General features: G+C 36.1%; 1 protein-coding gene across 2 annotated transcripts in view; it reads left to right on the top strand.

Annotated features, from left to right (window-relative positions):
- Positions 1–18,354, top strand: part of Slc30a9 (solute carrier family 30 member 9) — a 56,630-nt gene extending 38,276 nt beyond the window's left edge. For both annotated transcript variants that reach the window (XM_042678014.1, XM_042678016.1), the window contains exons 11-18: positions 2,627–2,762; positions 4,926–4,965; positions 5,907–5,978; positions 6,379–6,486; positions 7,233–7,398; positions 9,550–9,679; positions 9,905–10,018; positions 17,120–18,354. In XM_042678014.1, the coding sequence (XP_042533948.1) occupies positions 2,627–2,762; positions 4,926–4,965; positions 5,907–5,978; positions 6,379–6,486; positions 7,233–7,398; positions 9,550–9,679; positions 9,905–10,018; positions 17,120–17,164 (811 nt within the window). In that variant the 3' untranslated portion in view covers positions 17,165–18,354. The remainder of the gene's footprint in view (positions 1–2,626; positions 2,763–4,925; positions 4,966–5,906; positions 5,979–6,378; positions 6,487–7,232; positions 7,399–9,549; positions 9,680–9,904; positions 10,019–17,119) is intronic.
- The last annotated feature ends 7,842 nt before the right edge of the window (positions 18,355–26,196 follow it).

A 26,196-nucleotide genomic window follows, 5' to 3' on the forward strand; every position in this document is an offset into this window, starting at 1 on the left:
AGCCACAGCACCACACAGCACCACTTCCAGTTTTCTGGTGGTTAACTGGATGGTGATAAGAGTCTCACAGACTTTCCTGCCTGGGCTGGCTTTGAACTACAGTCCCCAGATCTCAACCTCCTGAGTAGCTAGGATTACAGGCGTGAGCCACTGGCGCCCTGCTTTTGTATCTCTTAATTAACCACTCCAAAACCAGAACTGGTGCTGTGGCTCAAGTGGTAGAGCGTTAGCCTTGAATACAGAGAGGCTCAGGGACAGCACCTAGGCCCTGAGTTCAAGCTCCCACAACTGGCCAAAAATAAGTCATATGAGGGAAATGGATGGAACTAGAACAGATGATACTGAAGTAAGTCAAGCTCAGAGAGATAAATGGTACATATTCTCTCTGATATGCTGTAATTAGATCTAAAATGCACTGAGATATAATAACTTATACAGGATTCTAGATACATACTGAAACGAACTCCAAGATGTAGAAACAGGATACCTTTTTTTTTCCTTTTTTTAAGTTTTTGATGATTCTGTTTTCTTTATATATGGTACATTCAAGTGTATATCTTTGGAAGGGTTTTGGGGAAGGTATAGAACACAAAGGGAAATGGGTGAAAAAGTACAGCAGTGGAGCTCACTGGACACTGATGAAAGGCAGCTGTATAATTTGTGGGTGGAGAAGGGAGAGAGGGACAGGGAAAGAATGAGGGAACAGAAGACACTGTAGGAAAGGAAATGCACTCATTACCTGACTCCTGTAATTGTAATCCCTGTGTACATAACCTCTATAATAACAATAAACTGAATTAAATAACTAAATAAAAAGGAAAAAAAACTAGTACAAAAAGCAGGCTGATGGCATGGTTTCGTGTTAGAGCACCTACCTAACTGCCAAGCCTGAGACTTGAGTTCAAACAACAGTACTACCCCCAAAAGACGTTATTTTGAATCATCAAATTTCTGATACGGATACTTATTTTTGCCCTATTATGACCATCTAAAAATGTCTGAATTCTGCATGTATCATGATTTCAATTAGCTTCATTAATAGAATTTGGTCAACCTTATGGGTCAGAAAAAAGACATTTATTTCTGTGAAGGTATCTATCATAATGCTTTCTAAATACCTTTCCTAACTTGTAAGCAGGGTACTCCTGTTATAAGTAGTAGCATACTTTAAATGTTATAAACAAGACAGTATAGAGAACTATTTGTTTTTTAATTTACTAATTACACCAAAATAGTTTTATATACCAAAGATTTAAAATGAGAGGGTAAAAAATTTAAAAGTTGTGAAGATTTCTTAAGATTTTTCCCCCCAGTATTCTAGCTTTGCTCAATATAATTTTCTGCAAAATGGAAACATTTTCTCTTTATAGTTAGTCACTAACTTCATATGGCTGTTTAACACTGAAAATGTAGCTGTTGTGACTGAACAAATTTTAGACTATATTTACTTCTAACTAAATATAAATAGCCACATATAGCCAGTGACATTTTTTTTTAATTTAATTTTATTTGTGAACATACTGTACAGAGGAGTTACAGTTACATGGGCAGGATAATGCGTACATTTCTTACCAAGCATTGCAGCCTCCTCCTTTGTTTACCCTTCACATCCCTTCCCAGCCTCCCTAGCCAGTGACATTTTATGGTACAGATCTAAAAATTTTTCAATAACCAACAAATAGTTCAAAAACATCTAAAATGAAAATAATACCTCATCATTTAGATATTAACTTACTTTACCCTTATGCCCAATACTACTTTAGGAAAAATGTTAAGAAAAATAAAAATTTTAAGATAAACTGGTAAAACATTTCACATCTAAAACCTCTGTGACAATGTTACGTCTTTGTTAAAAAAAAAATACAAAAATTTAAAAAGTAGTTAAAAGTAAGAATTCTTGTTTGATCAATATCAAACAAGACACAAACAGAATTTTCTGTTTGGGAATAAATGTTCCACGAATTATATTTATGGGTGAATGATTCTTTTTTTCTTAATTTTTTAATTGCATTAATGATGCACTTAAGAAAATATAAATTAATAGTTGTTTTTGACCAAAGATGCTTAGGAAAAATTGTTGAGATTTTGTTTTGGTCATTAAAATATCCAAGAAACAGTTTTAGTAATAATTTGCAGTTCCTATTTGCTAAACTATTCTGAACCAGCAATAACTTATATGTGCTTAACTGTTTACTATCCTAGGTAATATAAATCTTAGATGTGCTACACCACAAGACCAAAATACTCAATTAGGAGCTGCAATAAGAGGAAATTTAAATTTTATCCTGTTCATTAAACATCTTAATGTAGTTTTTTAAAAGATTAATTTTACCAATATATGTGGAACATAGTAGAAAAATAGCTTTACTAAATCAAATTAAGCTATTCATAAAAGGGATTAAAATAGTTGGATTAAATATTTGGTTTAGTTTTGTGTATTTTTAAATATCTTGCAGTTTTTCTACTTTGCTTTTCTGATTATATTTGACCTTGACACTTACATTTTATTTAAATATGTCTGTCTTCATAGTCACAGAAATTTTTGTTTTCTTTTTCATAGACCTATTAAGCATATTGTGAAAGTAACCATTTTATTGTATAAACTTATCTTCTTTTAATTTTTCAGGTATGGATTTTCAAATATGCGTTACATTTCTTCACTAATTAGTGGTGTTGGTATTTTCATGATGGGTGCAGGACTGTCTTGGTACCATGGAGTCATGGGACTTCTTCATCCTCAACCTATGGAATCACTTCTATGGGTGATCCTCTTGTTTTTTTTTTTTTCCCCTGAGTTTTAATATGACAATGTGTGCAATATTGGTACTAGAGAACGAGAAATAGGGTTGTATATTTGTAGTTACTCTTTTTTAGAGCGTAACTTGACAGGACCTCTTGATCCATGTAATGGGATGTAGGACGATCCATGTGATGTAAGAAGAGCTCTATGAGCGCAATTCTTAAGCACAACCTACTTAATTCAAATGTTGCATAGTCTTAAATTTTCTTCAGTTTACTTTTGGAGAACAGAAGGACTTTTGTGCCAGGTGCCAGTGGCTTACGCCTGTAATCCTAGCTACTCAGGAGGCTGAGATCTGAGGATCACAGTTAGAAGCCATCTGAGCAGAAAAATCCATGAGAAGCTTATCTTCAGTTAATCATGGAACAAGCAGAAGTAGACCTGAGGCTCCTTCAGCAAAAAGAGTTCAAGGACAATGTCCAGGCCCAGAGTTTTATCACCAGGATTGGCAAAAAAAAAAAAAAAAGGACCTCTGTTCAATTTTAATTTCCAAAAGTAGTCTTATTTCAGTAAGTATAGTATCCAGTCCCATGTTATTAATGTAGTTTGGAACCACATTTAAAGTGAAAGCTGTCTCTCATCTGTGGCCTCCTTTATATAGGAAGTCTGCACTGGGGGAGTGCGAATAGGGGTGAATGCTCCTCTTCTGTTTTCTTCTGTCTAAGACTTACAACTTTCTACCTTTGTGGGCAGTGTCCAGGGTTTGGATAGGAGGGAAAAAGTACTAGTTCACAGTGTTACTTTGTATTGGTTTCTACTGGCCTTTTCAGATATTTGAAGCTGTTTTTTCCTTTCATGGGCACTCTTGGAGATTGCACTGCTTAATTGCTCTGATTAGGTCCTTTGACAAGCACAAATTGTTTATAGTACCTCCTGTCAGCTTCTGCATCTCAGGCCCATTTGAAATTGCCCTGCATTTGGCAAGAATGCTTTTTTTTGACAGCTGATTTCTTTTCAAAAGAGTTCTCATTCAAGACTCCATGTCTGGGTCTTGTGTCCCCAAACACAATAATCATCTACTTTGCTGAGACAGCCAACATCAGTGGCATTTCCTGCAGATTCATTGGTCACTTGTGCCTCCACTCTATTTCTGAGCACTTTTGATAGAGTCCACCAAAGAGATATTTACTTTGGGCTACCTTGACTTCTGCCTTCTCTTAAATGTTCTCATGAGTGTAGTGCTAGGATGTGGTTTAATTGATAGAGGTGCCAAGATGGGGGCATCTTCATTGGGAATCTTTAACAGCTACCATAATGGGTCATTTTGGAATGTGGGGATACTTGTATATTTTTCTTATTTTTATTCATAGAAAAGAATTGGTCTAATTTTAACATCCTGTTATGTAACTATATAATATCAAGCCTATTAAACTACGTTTATTTGCTTTTTGGGGAATTTATTTTTGAGACAAGTCTCACTATATGGCCCAGACTGGACTCAACCCTCATGCCTCAGCCTCGTGAGTGCTGGTATCACACCCATGTGTCACCACACCTGGCTTTTATTTCTGTTTTAAGTCCAGGCTTATCTTGAACTACTGTCTTCTCTCAGACTCTCAAGTGGTGGGAATTTAAAGCATGCCACACAGCTGGTGGTCTAGTAGTTTGCTATAGTTTTCATTGACCAGTTTCATACTATATATTTCATATAATTAAAACAAACTGTTCCGTATATTCTGAGAAGGTTCAGCTCCTTTATAGTTCTAGCACTCATCTAATTTTTATATTGCATTACAGAGGCAGAAGAGTCCCTGAAGTTAGATTAAAAGAGTTCAGGTTTTAATCATGTATAAGTTTTAAAACTCTAAAGAGCTCTTGTGTCACTATATATACTCTTGATTACTTTTCTGAATCTGGATTCTCTTGGTACTAGAAATCCAAATTCAGAAGTTACATGAGTATGGCTGTGCATCTTCACTTTATCTAGTGACCATAACCACAGATTCCAAATTTTTCTGCTCATATCTCATGGTCTTCGTTTGAGCACTTTCCAATTAATCTTTATTTTGTAGGATTTGGACTTAGATTTATGTTTCTGTCTTAGATATTAGCAACGTATGTATAAGTAGTTTTGATTCTTTAGTAAAATACTTTTCTCATGCTTTATTTGATGTTTATTTTCTAGGCTTATTGTATATTAGCAGGGTCATTGGTATCTGAAGGAGGTATGTACTGCCACAAAGTCTCTCTTATTCTCAATTTAGTGCTGTATATTCAGTTACCCATTGATTAGAGTTTGCTAACTTATGTTTTAAAAAAAAAAAAAGCAAAACCGTGGAGCAGCTGGGTACATATGGTAATGCATGCCTGTAATTCCAGCACTCAGGAAGTAGAGGCAATTGGACTGAATTTGGGGGTCAGTGTAGGCTAGAGTATATAGTGAGAGTCAGCAAACCAAAAAATGAAAGGAAAGGCAAAAAGAAAAAAGAAGAAAGTTGAGAGAGAGAGGAAAGGCTTTGTATAAGGTGCTGTGCCAGATGAGGACAAGAGAAAAGACGTATTTGTTCTTGAGTATCATAATGCTAAGAACACTGGAAAGAGAACATAAAAGCATAATTAAATTGAGTTTTAAAATGTCTGGTTTTCAAAAGAAGGCTATTTCTGTTTGCATTAAGAGTATTTCAAAGTTTCTGGAATATATAGTTGTAGCAATATTATGTTGTAAATGCTAATATTAATGTGAAACTGCCTGATTCATTGTTGCATATAGTCTTTGTACCCTGAAACATTCCTATTTTCTATGCATGGTATTCCTTTCTTTATTTAAAAAAATTTTAATATAACTTTTAAATCAACAGATTGTAATTGTATATATTTAGGAAGTCCTTCATCTTTGATAGACTAATATGGTAGTAACCTTACCTCATCAAAAGATTAGGAAGGTCAAAAGGTGGGGTTTAGTGAGTTGCCTGCCTAATAGTGCTGCTTAATAAGTTAAGACTTACTCATTTTATTAAATGATTAATTAGCAACTAATATAGAACTTTTCCTTATACCAACCTTGGCATTAAAGTGTTAAGCTTATTTATTTATGTTTTTGATAGGCCACCTTTATAGTTTGAATGCATGAAGTTTTTCCCTTGCTGATACAATCTTTTTCTTTCAGCAACACTTCTTGTTGCAGTAAATGAACTTCGTAGGAGTGCTCAGGCCAAAGGACTGTCATTTTATAAGTATGGTATGTATTTTAGAAGCCACGTACTAATTTTTCTTCTTATGTGCTTAAAATGTTCTAGTGCTATTGCTTTGTTATTAACAGATGAGAGCAAAGTATATCTCATAGTCTTCCCCCATATGGCTTCTAATAAATCAACCTCTTTAAAAAAAGAAATGTAGTGCACTTGGGCTTATAGATAGCTGATATTTGACTTTGACTTATGTAAACTACTCAGTTTCTACATATCAGTAATTTGGGTTTCTGTATCAGTTATTGTTAACATTTGATAAAAAAAACTATATCAGAGTTAAATATGATGTTTTATTTTTGTCCTATAGTTTGGTTTTATATATTTATTAAAATATCTTCTTATAGTATCAAGTTTTCAGAAATTTTTTTTATCTCTTCCTCAATAATTAAGTAATGGAGAGTCGAGATCCTAGTACAAATGTTGTGTTACTGGAGGATACTGCAGCGGTCTTGGGAGTGATGATAGCAGCTTCTTGCATGGGCCTTACATCTGTAACAGGTAATTATTTCTTAACCTGTAGGTGATTTGTTTGTACCTATTAGTTCTCTAGTTTTTGTCTTTGGTTATTGAATAAGCTTAACTCTTAATTCCAAAAGTGTTCATATTACCCTGAATTAGAAATTTATCTAGACTTAACAAGGGTATTAGTAAAGTAATTCTGTAATACCCTATGCTTTTCTTACTATGTCTTAAAATTTGCAGTTTTGAACTTTTAAAGTTTTTACTTATAGTAGTATGGATTATATTTATCCTACTAACTTCATACATTTATTAAGATAATATGAGAGAACTTTAATGAGCTTTAATGAGTAAACTTTAATAGAACTTTTTAGTGAAACCTTGTCTCAAAAAGCACCCATCACTTTCCTTTAAAAAAGAAAAGAAAAAAAGAAGTCAAGTATACTGTTGATAACAAATGTGATAGTGATATGTCTGAAAGAAATTGATTTTTCTATTATACCATTAATATGTATGTGATACGCCTAATCTGAAAATGCTCTAATCCTTAACAACCAGAGAGAAGAATTAAGTTGCATAACAAACTTATATAATGGAAAGCAAGTTGTATTCATCTCCATTTTCTAGTATAGTAAATCTATTTAGAGTCATTAAAGACAGTAAATGAATTGGGAATGTACCTCAAGTCTCTTGTTTTCTAAAGTTCAAGTTCTGATTGTTTTCTAAAACTCATTGAAATAACAGAAAATGTTAATTCACTGATTTCCCGGTGTGCTTTTTTTTAGGCAATCCACTGTATGACAGCCTAGGTTCTTTGGGGGTGGGTACCTTACTAGGCATGGTCTCAGCGTTCCTCATCTACACTAACACAGAAGCACTTTTAGGACGATCCATCCAACCAGAACAAGTACAGCGGCTTACTGAATTCCTGGAGAATGACCCATCAGTGAGGTCAGTCTTAACTCCAGTGATGCTTGAAAAGTTTCTAGCCATTGAAACTCTGTTTCAAAATTCCCATCTTGAAAGAAACCAAGTAAATTTAGGAACTCTTTATTAGGTTCCTTTTAAATTTTGTATAACTTTTATAAGACATAGCCAAATGCTATACGCAGTTGGCTATTTTAGATGGAATCATTTAATATTGAATCTATTTCCCTTCTATTTGTCTCACAATTGGGAATTAATAAAACATAAAAGAATTATTTGTGGAGAAATTATTACAAAGTGAATGCAAAATACATATTTTTGAAAATAGATTGATGTGTGTGTGTGTGTGTGTGTGTGTGTGTGTGTGTGTGAAAGAGAGAGAGAGAGAGAGAGAGAGAATGCACATGCATGTGAGTGCACATACCAATTCTGGGGCTTGAATTCAGCACCCAGGTGCTGTCCCTGTGACTTTTGCTCAAGGCTAGCACTACCACTTGAGCTATAGTTCCATTTCTGGCTTTTATGTTGTTAATTAGAGGTAAGAGTCTCACAGTCTTTCCTACCCTGCCTGGCTTCAAACTATGATTATCAGATCTCAGCCCCTCCTGAGTAGCTAGGTTTACAAGCGAGAGCCACTGGTTCCTAACCTAATTTACCTAATTTTTTGATGTACATATGTTCACAGTATTGCTTTGTTTTGATCCTTGTGTATGTGTGTGTGTGTTATTTGTGTATATGCATACATTCACACCAGTTCTGGGACTTGAAGTTAGGGTCTTATACTCTTGCTTGCCTTTTTTGCTTAACTCTACCACTTGAGCCACACCATACTTCTGGTCTTCTGATGGTTAATTGGTGATAACCATCTCAGGTATTTTTCTGCCCAGCTTGGCTTGGAACTGAAGATCCACATATCTTTAATACCTGAGTATTATCTGTGACCAGCCATGGGACAAATACTTTCTCTTTCTCTTTCTCTTCTTTTCTTTTTTTTTTTTGTCATCATGGGTCTTGAACTCAGGGACTGGACACTGTCCCTGAGCTTTTTCTGCTTAAGGCTATTGCTATACCACTTTGAGCCACATTGCCACTTCCAAGGGCAAATATTTTAACAGTACTTGGAGTCTCACTTAAACTTGTTCTTCCAATAGGTCTCTATACTGTCAGGATTCAATGTTTTATTTCTTCTCATATTTACTCTAAGGAAAAATGTTATGTTGGTCATCATAGGAAAGACGAATTTCTCAGCAGTTTTCTAGGGAAGATTTTACTCTTGGACTAAGCAGTAGGGGCAAAAAGCAGGTATATTTGAGCATCTGTCTTTCTTTCTGGGAAGCAGATAATAGAAAAGATTCCCAGAGTTGGGTGTCTGAAGACCTAGGGTGGGAGTAGGGTTAGGGTGTCTGTGTATAGCTGAACTACCTTGAGCAAATCACTCATTCTCCTTTATCATCTTATCATCTGTAAAATATATTACAAAAGCCCTCATTAAATATCTACTTTATAGTAGGTTATGATATTAAGCATTTTATGTATGTTCATTAGTCCTCTCATCAATCCTATGTGCTAGTTGTAAGAGTGTTTCACAGTTGTATGAAAATTTTAGGAGCTAGTAAATATTTATGTTGTCAGAGTACTTGCCTGGTAGGCAGGAAACTCTGGGTTTGATCCTAAGCACTGAAGTGAAAAAAAGTGATTAGTATACTCTACAGCACTACTGCCAACAACAACGTTGTTGGCAGTAGTGCTGTAGAGTATACTAATCACAAATTTTGTTGTTGTTGTATTTAGTAGTATTTAGAAATAGTATTTAGAAAGTTTTAATAATATTAGAAAATTGATTAGTAGCTATATGAAGGGAAGGTTTATGAGAGAACATGAAACATTTTTTAATCGAAATATGGAGTTGCTATCTTTTTTCTGTATGTGCCATTATAACTCATATGTATACATCACCATATTTGGTAAACGTACAGTTTTATATGGTATTATACACAAACACCTAAATGGACAGGGAACTTTTGGCACTTACTGGTACTTACGATGCTTTCACCATCATAGTCCATATTCAATACTGGTGGGGGAAAAAATTCTAGACCCTGTGCATTAGAGAACATATATGTGTATATATATATGTGTACATATAACTTTTATATGCATTGTTACTGATTGCAGGGCAATCCATGATGTGAAAGCCACAGATATGGGATTAGGCAAAGTAAGATTTAAGGCAGAAGTTGATTTTGATGGACGAGTTGTTACAAGATCCTATTTGGAGAAACAAGATTTTGACCAATTGCTACAAGTAAGTTTGTGTATTTACATTTCCTTCTGTAGGCAGTGGCTAGGCATGCTCAAGTTGTAAAGTCTATGCAAATATTCTAAAACTTAAATTCCATTGCCAATGGTCTAATGTTTTTTATTTTCTATTAAACTTAATGATGGTTTAAATTTTTGAAGAAACTGTCAATGTACCACTGTGATTTTTCAAATTTTTATTTAATTTTTCTGCTTTCATTCTTCTTCATAGGAAATTCAAGAAGTGAAAACTCCTGAAGAACTAGAGACTTTTATGCTTAAACATGGAGAAAATATTATTGATACTTTAGGAGCTGAAGTGGATAGACTTGAGAAGGAATTGAAGGTAAGATAACATTCCTAATAATGTAGTGATAAAGGCAACTGTTTTTGGAATGCTTCATTTGTTTTAGTCACTGTGCTAAGTGTATCACATGCATACATACTCACATACTCTTAGTACCCCCTAAGTAAACAAACAAACAAAAGACTGGATTGGGAGGTTAAATAATAGTGAATTCGGGAATCATGGTTTGAATTTGTTCAGTTCTAAATTCTGTACTTTGTGTGTGTATGTGCCAATCCCGGGGCTTGAACTCAGGCTGTCCTGAACTTCTTTTGCTCAAGGCTAGCAACCTACCACTTGAGCCACATAGCTCCACTTCTGGAGGGTTTTTTGGTAGTTTAGTGGAGATAAGAGCCTCACAGACTTTCCTACCTGGACTGGCTTCAAACTACAATCCTTAGATCTTACCCTCACTCAAGCTCGGATTACAGGCATTAACCACAAGCGCCCAGCTAAATTATCAGTTTATCTGCTTAGTTTCTAAAAGTTAAAGGTTTATGTTTTTAATAAGTATTTTGAAGTATAAATAAGTATTCAAGTAAAGGTAACTAGATAACAGCCAAAAGTTATAAAAACTAGAATGTGATAGTGCACTTGACATTATTTTATATTTTACTTCTGTTTTTTTTAAGTACAATTTTATTGCTATTATTAAGGTGTTGTCTAGATGGGTTACCATGTCATAAGTCAGGTATTGGGTACCTTTCTTTTTTCAATAATGTCACCTCCTCCTTCACTTTCCCCCCGTTTCTGCCTCCAATCATTTTCCACATAGTGTAACTGAATGTCATGACTGTATTTGATCACCTATAATCCTTCCTTTCTGTGTCCCCTCCTTCCCTGCTACAAACACAAAACACCATCACAACTACTACTGACAACAACAACAAAATTCCATTTTCTGGAATTCATTTTGATGAATAGTATTTTAAATGTCTATTTTTTATTCAATTAGATATTATTGCAACTTAATGCTACTGAAATATTAATGATGAAATTGCCTTAAAAATGTCTGATTGTTCTCAAATTGCTGTTTAATGACTTTTAAGTTTGGTTTGTTTACAATGCATAAAAACTTGTAAATGTTCTTTAACATAATCTGTTGAAAGCAGTATATTTTTCTTTAGCAGATATTGATCATTCTTTAATTTGTTAAAAATTGAAGAGATACAAGAATGGAACTAATTCTATGTTTTCTTTAAGAATCTAGACATCTGGTCAATTAATAGAAGTACTTCAAATAACATGATTTTACAGTTCAAAAACTTTCTTTTTATAATTCATAATGAAAATTAACAAATCAGTGCAAAATTGTAAAATACCTTATATTTGGAAACCCTCCAATCTAAATTTTTTTTCATATCATTGTAGAGGTAGACCCTTCTGTCACTCCATGAAGGTTTTTGTATTTGAAATGAAATAATTCTATTGGAAATTAATTCAGTGGAAGACTGCCATAAATTCCTTACAAGTAATGCTTACAGATAAAAGACCTGCTCTGTCGTTTTGATTCTATGGTCACATCTTCCTAGTCACATCTTCTTAATTTCAGTTTATAGCATTGCAAAGTCATATCATTTCGTTTTTAATATCTGCATACGTATTGGAATAAAAACTTCTTGTGGTAGGTGGAAGAGTCCAGTTTGCAGGATATCAGACATAATATGTCCAAAAATATTTGTTGAATAACTCAGTGAAAATTGGGTACAAATTACTGATTTTTCTGTTTTGTGTAACAAAAACCAGTTTCAACTATGGCCATTATATCTTGTTAGATAGTAAGCATAGAGCTTTTAAATTTACTTTTTAAACTAGTATCAGTTAGTTGTACCGAGGGGTTTCCTGTTGACATGTTCATATATGCATGTCGTGAGCGTGTCTTGGTCACACTCGCCCTTCTGTCATTCACCAGCATCTCCCTTAGCTGTTTCCCAAACCAGTCTCAGCAGGCTTCATTGTTCCACTTTTTACAGATGTACATAAGATATTTGACCAAATTCACACTCTCTCCTCCACTTAGTTTTTATTTTCTCCCTTACCACAAGTATTTCTACCCTTCACAAGACCTATTTTATGCTCTTGTTACTTATTTTTTTAAGTATATGCTAATTGTTGAAAGGAGATTCACAATATTTTTTCATACATGCTTACTCTCATTTGATCCTCCCTAACCTTTCTATTCAACAGCTTTCAATGAGGTTTATTATATCATCTTACAAAATGCAGTACACTTTATATTCAAGCATTGAATTTTAAGGACATCAATCCAATTCATTTAATTCATTCAGCAAATATGTGGTATACTTTGCATTTTGCACATATATTTTACAAATTTGACTAGAGTTCTCTCTGAAATTTTGATTTAAAAAATCAGAAAAGCAAGGTACCAAGAAGTGGCTAATGTCTGTAATCCTAGCTATTAAGGAGACTGAGATTGGAGGATCATGATTCAAAGCCAACCTGGGCAGAAACGTCCTGAGACTCCAGTTCTAATTAACCAGCAAAATACGCTGAGCAAGAAAGAAGTGGTACTAGAACTAAACAAAACTAGAAGAGCCAAGAGCCAAGCTCTGTGGCTCATATCTGTAATACCAACTATTTAACAGGTAGAGTTTAGAAGGGTTATGGTTTGAATCTAGTCCTGAAAAAACAAGAGACCCTTTCTGAAAAATAGCCAAAGAAAGCTAAAAGGGCTGGAGACATGGCTTAAGTGGTAGACCAGGCACAAGGCCCTGAGCTTGAAACCCAGTACCCACCTACACCCCCCAAAAAAATAAATTAACTTTTTAGATTTTTATTATCAAACAGTATTTATACAAAGACAATAGTTTCATTATGGTGTTTACATACATGATCATATTTACTCTATTAGTCTTATTTCCCTCTTTTCCCACCCTTTTAAATCCTTTTTTTTTTAATTGTGAAAATACTGTACAGAGGAGTTAAAATTACACGGGCAAGGTAATGAGTATATGTCTTATCAAGCATTGTTGCCTCTTTGTTTCCCCTCTTCCTATCCCTTCCTATCCCCTCTCCCCCCTGTTCCCCCCCCTTCCTCCCCCTCCCCCCGCCGCCGGCCAAAGTTGTAAAGTTTGTTTTTCGACATAACGACTTGTACATCTCATTGTTGCAATGGGTCCACCTGTATCCCTATTTAAATGATTTGTTTTTTCCCTTCCCCTCCCCAAATTATACCAACATCAAATACAGGATTTTATTAAGACTTTTTGATTCGTATATTCAATGTACTTTATGTTTTCTGCCTCCAACTGCCTTTTTCCCTTCCTGCCTCCCTCTGGTTCTTCCTCCAAATAGTTTCCTCTCCACATTTTAAAAAGAGTACATTAATTATATAATGGAGGTGTTTCATCGTGCTTTTTCCATACCAAAAGCTATCCCTTTTATGTCCATGGCTACTTTTTCTTGATGGGGAGGTCAGTTGTGGGGCCTGAACTCTGGGCATGGGCACTATCCCTCAGCTCATTAGCTCAAGGCTAGTGTACTACCATTTGAGCCACAGCGCCATTCCGGCTTTTTCTGCTTATGTGGTGCTGAGGAATCGAACTTAGGGCCTCATGCATGCAAAGCAAGCACTGTAACACTGAGCTACCTTCCCAGCCCTCTTCTTTCTTTAGATCTTGAGTCCACATATACATGAAAATGTACAGTATTTATCTTAGTCTGGCTTATTTCACATAACATGGTGTTCATCCATTTTCCTATAAATGACATATCATTTTTATTTATGGCTTTATAAGACTCCATTGTGTGCATATGTGTGTATATACACATGTTTTGGGTTTTTTGTTGTTGTTCTTGTTTTTTGCCAGTCCTGGGGCTTGAACTCAAGGCCTGGGCACTTACTGTCCCTGAGCTTCTTTTGCTCAAGGTTAGCACTCTACCACATGAACCACAGTGCCACTTCCAGCTTTTTCTGTGTATGTGGTACTGAGGAACCGAACCAAGACTTTATGCATGTTAAGCAAGCACTCTACCACTAAGCTACATTCCCAGCCTTTGTGTATATTTTTATTCATTTATCTGTTGATGGACATCTAGGCTGATTCCATAATTTGGCTATTATAAATAGTGCTACAGTAACAGTGTGCAGTTATCTCTGTTGTATTCTGACTTACATTTTTTCAAGTACATGCACAAGAGTAGAGTAAGTAGGATCATACGGTAGTTGTCACTTGTTTTTTTCAGAGCCTCTATACTGATCTCCAGAGTGGCTGCACTAGGTTACAGACGCATCAACAGTGTATGAGTGCTCTTTCTTCCCCACTAGTATTCTTCCTCATCAGCGTTTGTTGTTGCTAATGTTCTTTTTTTTTTTTTCTGGGTGAGGGCGTCGGTTGAGGGGTTTGAACTCACAGCCTGGGCTCTGTTCCTCAGCTTTTGCTGAAAGCTAGTGTCCTACCACTTTGAGTTACAGTCCCCACTCTGGTTTCCTGGTGGCTAATTGGAGATAAGTCTCTTAGCCTTTCCTGCATGGGCTGGCTTTGAACTGCAGTCTTCAGATCTCAGCCTCCTGAGTAGCTAGGATTACAGACATGAGCCACCAGCGCTGCTCAGATGCTAATGTTCTTGATGATAGCCATCTCTCTGGGTTGATGTGAAATTTTAATATTGTTTTGATTTGCATTTTCCTATGGTTAAGAATGTGGAACACCTCTTTATGTGTTTATTTGTACTAATTTTGAAAAATGTTCAGTACATTTCCCCACTTATTAATTGGATTATTCTTTTGTTGTTTAGTTTTGGGAGATTTTACAGTATTCTGAATATCACTTCCTTATCAGCTCAAGAGCTGATAAAATTTTTCTCCCATTCTGTAGACTTTCTCTTTACTACGGTAATCACTCCATTGATTGTTTATTGTTCTTTTAGTCTCCATCTTATGGACTGAATCTATATTATTTTTTTCTGTCTACTAGTTTTGTCACATTCTTATTTTTCATTAGGGCATTTATTTAGGATCTGTTTTGTTTTTTAGTGTAGGTACTCGTAAACTTTATTTTTAGAATGGTTTTTGCTGCGTCCCACAGGTTCTGATGTTACATTTTCATTTGTCTAAGAATTTTAGATTTTCTCCCTGATTTCTTCAGTGGCCCACTGATCAATCAAGAGCACATTGCTCCGTTTCCATATGTTTGTGTAGTTTCCATACTTTTTCTTGTGATTGAAGTTCGGTTTTATTCTGATAAGATGTAAGAAGTCATTTCTGTTTTCTTACACTTTTTTATGGCCTTGAATGTGATCTATTTTGGAGAAAGTTACCTGAAACTGCTGAAAAGAATATGTGTTCTCTGTCTTTTGGATGGAATATTCTGTAGATACTTTCTAAGTCCACTTGCTCAATGGTACAGTTGAACTCCAAAATATTATTGTTGATCTTTTTGTCTAAATATTCTATGTATTGATGAGAATTGGGGTGAAGTCACCTGCTATTGTTACTAGACCTGTCTGTCACTTCATTTCAAACAGTATTTGTTTTCTAAAATTGGGTACACCAATGTTTAGTACATACAAATTCACAACTGTTTTATTTTCTTGATGGGTTATACTCTTTATTAATAAATTATGACCTTATCTGTTCTAATTTTGGCTTGAAGTCTACTTTGCTAAATATAAGTATAGCTACTCCTGCTTGCTTTCAGTTTCTACTTGCTTGGTCTGTCATTTTTTGTCATTTTCCATCTTTTCACTCTGTATCTTTGCCAATGAATTTGTCTCTTGCAGAAAAAATATAGTTGGGTCTTTTTAATCCAGTCATCCCATCTGCATCTGGGGGAATCAAGGTCATTATTCTTAGGGTTATTAGGGTTATTATTGAGAGCTACTTGCTGGTTTTATTTTTACTTTAGTTTATTTCTAACTTTTTCTGGTGGATTCAAGTTCTTTTTTTTAAATCCTCCCTCATTTTCTGTTCTCTTCTTTCATAGAGGAGCTTCCTGGCTTACTAAGTTTTTTTTTCCTTCTTATTTATCTATTTCTCTTCTGATTTTTTTTTCTGAACTGTTATATTTTTGACTCTCTCATCCGTATGTAGGGCTCCTTCAAGTATCTTCTGCCGTGCTTTCTTAGTGGTCATGAATTGCTTTAGTTTGTGCAATTTTAAGGGATAACTTTGCTAAGTTGGCTAAATCTCAGTCAGCAGTTATTTACTACCTCCAAACCCTGAACTATGTCATTCTATGCTCCCCTAGCTTATAGGGTTTCTATTTTGAGGTCTGATGTAATTCTGATGGGTTTGGCTTTATAAATAAGTAAGTTAGTGGTTTTCTTTTGCCACCTTTGGTATTCTTCCTTTGTTCTGTACTTTTAGTATTTTGGCTGTAATATAATGTAGAGTCTCTTCTAATTATGTCTATTTAGGGCTCTATATGCCTCCTGTATTTGGATTTCTTGTTTTTCCTTGGAGTTGTGAATTTTTCTGCTACAAGTTTCTTTGGTTGGTTGGTTGGCTGGTTACTGGGGATTGAACATGGAGCCTTGTACATGCTAAACAAGTGCTCTACTACTTGAACTGTTCTCTGAACCCTGTCTTTTCCTTGAATTGGTTTCCTATGCATATAGTCCCTTAAGGTTGAGTCTTATTTAATAATTGTAACTTTGTAGCACAGTGACTTCCCCAAGACTATACGAATTTTTACTAAAATATGTCCAACGGTTAGGAATTTTTATTTTGGATTAGTATTGTTTTGCAGACATTTCATTTCAAAAAAGTTTATTTCTAGTGTTTTCCAGTTTTTAGCATATATTAGTTTCTTAAAGCAGTTTTATTTTATTTATTTTTTTGGCAGTAATGAGGCTTAACTCTGCCTACTGCTTGTTAGGCAGCCCTCTATCACTTGAACCAATCCTGTCTCCTAAACATTTTTGTATGACATAACTCAGGGAGTGAGCTGTGTACTGTACTGTTTAGAGAATTCCTGTTTACCTACTGATCGCTTTTTCTTTAACACATATGTCTCTAGCTATTGTGCAATAGTGAAATGGTTTAACCATATGTTTTTAGTGGATCTAATGATTAAAAGAAATAAAGGCAAGATTTTGTTTTGTTCTGTATGAATAATATGGGATTTTTTTTTCTTCTAGAAACGAAATCCTGAAATTCGTCATGTAGATTTGGAGATACTATGAATTACCTCGGTGGGCTCTAGAGACAAATTTATTGAGCCACTTCCTACTTTCCACACTGAAGGAGAGTCAGCACCATTTGGAAGTCTTTTTTTCTTTTTTCTTTTTTTTCAAGATGGAGGAAGTATTTTACATAAAGAGCAGTTGAATAGGCCACAGAACTAAAACTCTTCTAATCATGTTTCTATGCTTCAATAGAGAACATTTTGGTTACTTAAATTGCTCACAATGTCTTATTTTAACAAGTGTGTATTCTAACTTGCAATCATGCTTCTTTTCTTCATATTGGTAGAAGTACTTGTCATCCACAGGATAACAACATTGAAATTTTGTTTCTACTAAATATTTCATTCTGTCAGGCTTTGCCACTAATCTTGAATATTCTGGCTAAATTTGGTATGTTGTTTTTAAATCATCAATGTGTTTTTTAGGTCTGTCCTTCTATATCCAGTGTGGAAATTACTTCTACCTACTTCGTGACTTTGACCTGATCACTGAGAGTTGTACTCTCCTATCCAAATATTCATTCCAGAAATGACTTAGTTACTGAATTGAATGAAGATGTTTCATTATTCTCTTTTGGTGTAGATCATAATAGTTACCATTGTGTAAATTTTTGCCTCTTTTTTTTCCTTATATGGTTTATTTTTCTAATGGTAAGAGACATAAAGTAACCCTGTACATTTCTGTGGGTCAGTGCAATGACTGACTTCTTCCCTCCCTCCCTCCCTCCCTCCCTCCCTCCCTCCCTCCCTCCCTCTCTCCCTCCCTCCCTGCTGGCTTCATTACTATAATGTTTATTTACTAGGAGATAAGCATTTATAAACCTTTTAACCTTCTGTAAGATGGACTAGAAATATTTATAATTTTGCAGGCAGCAGCGTTTTAATTTATTTGAGAGGAGGCACTACTTATATAAATCTGAACCATGGGATATTTCTTTTTGTGAGAGGAAAGTAAATCTCTTACACTGAAACTTGTGTTGTGATTTTGTATAATGTCATAGTCAATTGTGTGTTTATGAGTTTCTTGTAGTTATAAATGGGCATTTAGCATAACATGTTTGCTATTACATATTATGTAAATAGCTTTGTAATGACTATAAGGCATCAAAGTGAAAAAAATTCAATTAAATAAGTTGAAAATTTAGTGGAAAACTGCAGCCGTCTCTATTAAAACTCATATGCACTTTACAGTGTCCTACAGCAGTGAGCATTGCTTCTGCAGAGTGGTGGTGGCCATTGTCTCTGCTGGATGCGCCTGATGCTCGCCAAGGAGCTCAGTGTCTTCCACTGATGATACGGAAGTTTGTGAATTAATGGCCAGTTGTAATGCTAGAAACAAAAAAAATAAATAGTTGTTTGAAGGGTTTGCTATGGTCATTTTTGATCTAGTGATGTCATTTACTGGAAAATTTATATTGTACTTTTTTTTAACCTATAGAAAAGCTTTGCTACTGAACTGTTTTGTGTTTTGAGACAGGATCTTAAAAAGGTGCCCAGGCTGGTATGGAACTCACTATTCAGTCCAAGATTAAACTCACAATTCTCCTTGCCAGTTTTACATTTTAAGTGAAGTAACATTCCAGTTTTATTTTTTAAGATATAAAAGTGTTAGACTATACGGGGTGGTTTTGGATCACTCCTGTAAGCCTAGCTGTTCAGGATACTTAGTTGTAAGGATCACGATTCCATGCTAGCCTAGGCAGAAAAGTCCATAAGACTCTTACCTCAACCACCAAAAATGAAAAGTTGGAAGTAGAGCTGTGGTTCATGTGGTAGAGTGCTAGCCTTGAGAAGAAAAAAAAAAGCTCAAGGACAGCACCCAAGATCAGAATTCAAGCCCCAGGACCAATCAAAACACAAATAAATAAAAAAAGAAAAACAATAACAATCAAAAAAACCTTTGTAACTGATGCCCTGAATCACAGTATGGATCCCACTGTTTCCTTCTCTCTCCATACCACTGGCAACCTGCTACTGCATATGTGGTAACGTGGGACAGCTAGCTCCAAGTATATCCAGCGCCCCCTAAGTGAAATGACTCGTCAAAATTCTGGATAAGAACAACGGATTTATTTTTTAAGACCTAAAAATTGGTGTGTAGACATTCTTCTAAATTCTTAAAATTATTCCTCCCCAAATGGTCAATTCCTCATATTTTTTTTGAATTTTCTAATCTTACTTTCGTTGAAATCATACCTATTTTAAATAATAATTGAAATTTCTTTGTTCCTGTCTTCTAATTCTATTTCTGCGCTGATACTTTAAAGTATGTTTATTTTAATTTGGCATAAAGGAGTATATCTAGAAAATAAAAAATATATATTATTTTTTACATAGTATTAGGAATTGAATTCAAGACCTCATGTTTGTTCTATGTATGCTCTACCACATGAACCAGACCATTAGTCCTTTACTTTTTAGTTTTAATATTTTTAAAGGAAAATATTTGTTGGAAAATAATTACAAAAATAAATGCTGGGAAGAAAGGATTACCCCTGCTTATCTACCCTAAGCTAAAATCCTAAAATCTGGTAACTATCAAAATTGTGACATACCTGTGTTTAGCTTTGGCTGAGAATTGATCGCTGAGAATTGATTGGCTGAGAATTAGACACAGCAGCCCCAAACGCTAGAAGATGGCCCATCTTTTGACTACGGCATTGAGAGAATGAGAACTAATGAAACAACATGATGGCATCCAGTCCCCTGAACATACACTGAGAAACCTGGGAGAATCATACTGGAGCATTATTTCAGATTTCCCCAAAGATAATCTGTGCCACATCTCCCAAACACACGCATACTCAAATCACCCAAAATATCAAACTATCCTAAGACTCAAGACTTGGGCATGTAGTTTTAAATATTGCCTTAATTACCTCATAATTTGAATAATGCTTATACTAAAATCATACCATTAAATTTAACATTGAATACTTTTTTGCAGTAGAATGCTGGGAACTACAGAAAATTGCACAGACATTTGGAACTTATATTATCTTCTTAGATTGCATTTGTCAAGCATTGGCAGCATTTCTTTTAAATGTGTTGACCCCCAATTTGCCAAACTGTCCAAAGTCAGTGAAGCAAAGAATTGAAGGTAAAATGATGATTCAAAGATTGTCTCCCACAGTCCCTCATCTTGTGTCTGAAATGGAACTTTGGAAGGCATTTATATTGGAGATTGGTCTGACAGCCTTTATATTTGCATTTTATACTGGCATCCCTAGACTTTATGAAAAAAGAGAATTTTCATTTCTATTACATTGTGTTTCACTGGCAAGTCAAGATGGCTCTGGTCCCTCAGGATCCTTTTTCCCTTAACAGCTGTCATATCTACATAAGAGTAGCTGTCATATCTACATAAGAGTAACTCATTTAATTTGGGATTTCCCCTCTTGAGTTAATGTTTTTTGAACATATACTTTCTTTAGCAACTATACTAAAGATGAAACTGTATTTTGGTACATTTTACCTTAAAGAATCATGCCTATATTTTTAAATAGAATTAGTCATTCATGTGGTATGCTTGTTCTTTGTAAGGTTTTCTTGGTTTTACCAAAACAAATTGTAGTAATTAATATATTGTCAGAATATTACATGTTTGGTTAAATGCAACTCTAAAAGGCTATATACCTCAGAGATACATTTTTTGTATGATTTGGCAAAACTAAATTACTTACCATTTTTAATTATGTGCGTGTATATGTATGAATGTGTGTTGCTGGAGATTGAACCTAGCCTCCACCGCAATTCAAGTTAAATTTTATACTAAACTCGTAGGAATTACAATTTCTTCTCATGAAAATCTAGACCAAAGTAATTGTTCAAAATAATTTGATATTTGGGAAGGGCATAATTCTTTCCATATTCAAAACCTCTTAAAAGTTAGAAACATTACAGTGTAGAAATGACATAGCAAAATATAGAAGGTTTAAAAATAGAAGTTTATAGAAGCTTAAATAGATCTAAAAGTAAAGCCATCTGTATTGTAATCAATGTACTATTTATATGTACTAATGAATTTGTTCCTCACAGAAAGCCAGTGAAGCAGGGCCCATGGCTCACACTTGGAGATGAAGAAAGTGAGAAACAGTACTGGGACTGCAGCCACTCAGCTGATAAGGGGCAGAGTCAGTATCTGAACTCAGCAAGGCAACTGAACAAAAATTTAGCTGTTCTTGGAAAGTGTAATATTGAGTGGCAAAGTGAGGTAGAGAGAGGAACGTGGAGATGTTAAGAAAGTTGAGGCATTGCCTACCTTTTTAAGTATTGAGAGACAGGCAGAAAGTATTTGTTTCAAGTTGTTAGAAATGGTTATGGATGTTGGGGTGTCCTGTAGGAACAAAGCAGCTAAGTTCAAAGGAATAGGTAAGGCAAAGTTTACTTCTGCAGAAGGATGCACCATCAGCCAAAAATCTGGCTAGCAAGCACACAGAGAGCAGGCAGGCTGCTCTCTTTTTATCCTAAGCCTATCAGGCCCCGCCCCTCTGCTGGCATTGGCTGAGCTGGACTTCACAATCTGCAAAGATGACAGGCTTACTTAACAGGATGTAACTAAGGGGCTTCTAACAGGTTGTCTGAGAAAGTGCACTAGGAAACCAATGTATGTAACTCAAATGTAATTAAGAAGGCACAAGCCACCAGGCCAAAGCAAGAATAGTGATGCTTGCAAGCTCATTAATATGTATTATTACAATTCTATCTGATATGTATATTGTTAATCTTTCTATGCACGATTTATAAATTAGACTTGATAGGATGAATAGGCAAAAGCAGCATATATAGGGGCTTGCAATTTTTTGAGATATTAGGTATCAACTAGAAGTCTTAGTACAGATATCTCACAGGGAGGATTACTATGTAGTAATCTTAGAAACATTTTTTTTTACAGAATACTTAATAATATTGGCAAATTGCTTATGATAAAGAAAAATCTAAGAGTCCATATCTTGGAGCTCAAATTGTTACTGGTCAGTTTGGGGAGGATGAGAGACCGGAAAATATGAAAAAGTATCCATTTTCTTAATTTGAAATTATGCTTAAGAATAAGTAAAGTCTAAAAACAGAATAATCAGAATAATCCCAATTTTACATACACAGGAAAAAGACTGAAAATATACTAAATATTAACAATGATTGTAAGTAATTTTTTCTAACATTTATAGATCTAAGTGAAGTTGATTTTTGTAAGTTAAGCTAAAAGGACATATAATTCTTCAAGGTAAATAAAGAACATTAGAGTACTGTAAAGCTATGATGTGAAAATCCTTATTGAGAGCCCTTTTTTTTAACCTCACTTCTTGGAGAAGAATCAAAAAATTTAAGGGAAAAGACTGAAGAGCAGATTTAATACCTTTAAGACTTTAAAAGGATTCCATGGCGATTCCTAATGCTGGTAGTCAGGACATATATTGGGTATGTTTACTTAGCTACCTAACTCACTAGTTACATAATCTGTGGCCATCGCAAAAACAGATCTGAGACAAAGACCATTGTCCTCAGGAACTAATAAACTAAAAAATGGAACATTTGAAAACAGCCTTTGTATGGCACTCAACAATTGTTTATTTGAGTGCCTGTGTACTAGTCCTGGTACTGCCTCAAAACGACCTAGGCAAGGGGGAGGGGGCGGTTGGTCATGGGGCTTGAATTCAGGGCCTGGGCACTATCCTTGAGCTCTTTTGCTCAAGGCTAGCATGGTACTGCTTTGAGCCACAGTGCCACTTCCTGATATGATCAGTTTAAATTGAACTGTTAGTGAGCAGGTTATAAATGATCTAAACACTTAAAAACAGAGACCAAAGATGAGATTTTAAAAAAAAATGACCTAAACAGATTAATTATAGAATAATATGACAGAGAAAACCCATTTCAACATCAATCAAAAGAAAACTGTAAGGTCATGCCTGTAACAGCTACTCAGGGGCTGAGATCTGATCATCTCAGTTGGAGACAGTCTAGGCAGGGAAGTCCATGACTGTGTGTGTGTGTGTGTGTGTGTGTGTGTGTGTGTGTGTGTGTGTGTGTGTGTGTGTGTGTGTGTGTGTGTGTGTGTGTGTGTGTGTGTGCAGTGTGTGTGTGCAGGGAAGTCCATGACTGTGTGTGTGTGTGTGTGTGTGTGCAGGGAAGTCCATGACTGTGTGTGTGTGTGTGTGTGTGTGTGTGTGTGCGCGCGCGCGCGCTGGTCCTGGGTCTTGAACTCTGTGCTTCTATGACTCTGCTTTTTTTTTGCCCCAGCACTTGAACTACAGCTTCACTTCCTGTTTAATTGGAGATAAGAATCAGACTTTTCTGCCCCGGCTGGCTTCCAACAGTTATCCTCAGATCTCAGCCTCCTCAGTAGCAAGGATTACAGGCATGAGCCACCAGTGCCCAACTCTGACACTCTTATCTCCAATTAATCACCAAAAAGCTCAAAGTGGATCTTTGGCTCAAGTGATAGAGTGCTAGCCTTGAGCAAAAAAGCTCAAGGACAGTACCAAGGCTCTGAATCTAAGCTCCAGGACCAACACAACACCAAAAGAGAAAAGAAAAGAAAACTAGGATGGATCCAGTAATAGACAAGATATATTTAAAATATTAGTTACCTGTCTAAAATCAGAGCTTCCAAATACAGGAAGCTTAAGGCAGGGTGTGTGAATCCCTAGCAATGTCAAAGCCCTGAGTTCAAACCCCAGTCTCACCAAAACACAGACCAAAAAAAAAAAGGAAGCAAAAGAGAAAACTCGTAAGAGAAATCTATGTAACAACTCATAATAATCAATAGGACAAGCAGGCAGCCAGGGGTGATTGTGTGTGAGACCCTGAGCTCCAATACTACAACAAAGAAAACCATACCAACTATAAGACAAAGCAGATGAAGTCAGTAAGTGTATAGAAGACATGAGCAACAACACGACTCACTGGACTTCCTGGCCAGTACATTCCTTCCATCCCAGGCTAGCAGAGCACAGTCTTCTGAAAGGCAATGGGAATAGTTACCAGTAAAGCCCATCTGCCCCACCCCAAACCAAGTCTTAATACAACTCACAGGATTTAAATCACACCAGGTATGTTCTTTAACCACAACAAAATAGAATTAAACACCTGTAACATGGAATATTGCAATATAGGACAACATTAGTGCCAAGGACAGGGAGGGAGAAGAAAAGGGCAATGTGAGACTTTTTCATAAAGCCCCATGACTCCATTGCAAAGCGGACTGCGTAAAGGTATATGTCATGAATCACTACAGCCATTAGCAAAGAGCAAACAGGCCCAGAGTAGAGATAAAATAGAATCATAATACGGAATTAATCAAAACCAAGTCAATTCTCATTAATTTGAAGAGGTGGCAATTATTTTGCAGAAAAGGAAACCATTTAAAATAATTTTCCTGGGGCTGGGAATGTGGCTTGATGCATGCAGGATGCCCTGGGTTTGATTCCAAAGTACCACATACACAGAAAAAGCCAGAAGTGGTGCTGTGACTCAAAGTGGTAGAGTGCTAGCCTTGAGCAGAAAGCTCTGGGAGAGTGCCCAGGCCACAACCAAAAAAAGAAAAAAAAGTGAAACAAATATATCCTCTGACACCATAAAGCTAAAAAGTCCTAGAGGGGAGACACAGGGTTTTTGTAGAACACACACACATATCTAGGTACAGTGGCACACATCTGTAATCCCAGCTACCATGAGTGGGCTAAAGCAAGAGCTCCTCAGCCTAAGTGTTGAAGGCTAGCCCAGACAACACTGCCTCTGTCCAAAATAAAACATACAAATATAGCATATTGTCCTGAGCGCAATGGGGGAAACAGAACTGCATGTCGGAAACAAGCACCTATCTGGAGCAACAGGAGAAGAGATAGCTCGCCCTCCCACCTGCGCCCCAGCTCTCAGCAATCACGGACTCTTGGCCCCATGGTTTGACCTCTTCCAGAATGTTGTGTTATTGGAGTCGCATGGTTTCTGCAGTTTCTGCTTGAAGTTTCTTCCATGGCTTTTCATGGCTTCATCGGTCATTTCATTCAGTATTAATATTCCACTTGTGGATGTGTCACCCAGTTTTTACCCATTCACCTACCAAGTCACACAACTAAAAGAATGATTCTAAGAATGAAATTTCACTACGAGCTTTTCATCATAACGTCGTCTTCAGGGGGGAAATCTACCCACTCTCTCAGGAGCCCCGATTTAAAATGGGTGCATGTGCACATTTTTTCCAAGCTGGAAGAGAAGTCGTAGCCAATGTGGACCTCTGCCTGTGAGGGACATGCTACGCCTTCAGCAGTCAAGAGCTATTAGTGGGAGAAGATAAGCCAGGCCTGGAGGCAAGATTCACTTCCTATTTTGCCCTGGCTTGAACCTATAGGAGCAAGTTTTCATTTCCTCCAAATGGAAGCCATGAGTCTGAATCCAACAAGCAGCTGCAGCTGGAGCAATGGCAGCCCCATCTCCCATCTTTCTCTGGGTGATAGAAATCAGGGGACAATAAGGTCAATTAACTTAATATCTAAAAGAAATAGAAAAGCAATCAGAATTGGCCATGCAGTTGTTTCAGAGGCAAGGAGGAGCCTTTGCTCAAGGCCAGCCTGGGCTACGTGGAGACCCAAGCTCAAAAATAAAGCAAAAGCAATTGGATTGCTGTGTGGTTACTTATTTGTAAAAATATTTATTTTTAGAAACAACTTTAAATGGCCAGATTTTCAGTATTCTCCCTAAGTATTTTCATGGTTAGGCAGTAGAGACAGCTGTTCACGGAACAGATACCACTGCACAGAGTAAAGTCACTCAAACAATTCTGTTTGCTTTACTGATTAGTGGAAAGGGGAGGGAGCAGAGGGCAGGAACGTGCAGGGTGTGTCGGTGGTGGCAGATGCTGCAGTCTGTGCCTGCTTGCAATATCAACTAGCAAGCTTGTCTGGTTATCAAAATGGGAAGGGTGCGAAGCACTGAAGTGTCCTAAAAAAATGTTTCCTGGAGCTAGACACCAGTGACTCACATTATAATCCTGGTTATGTGGGAGGTTGCAATTGGAAGGATTGTAATTCA

This window comes from Dipodomys spectabilis, unplaced genomic scaffold (genome assembly GCF_019054845.1).
Source record: "Dipodomys spectabilis isolate Male_0828 unplaced genomic scaffold, ASM1905484v1 ptg000043l, whole genome shotgun sequence".
Lineage (NCBI taxonomy): Eukaryota > Metazoa > Chordata > Mammalia > Rodentia > Heteromyidae > Dipodomys > Dipodomys spectabilis.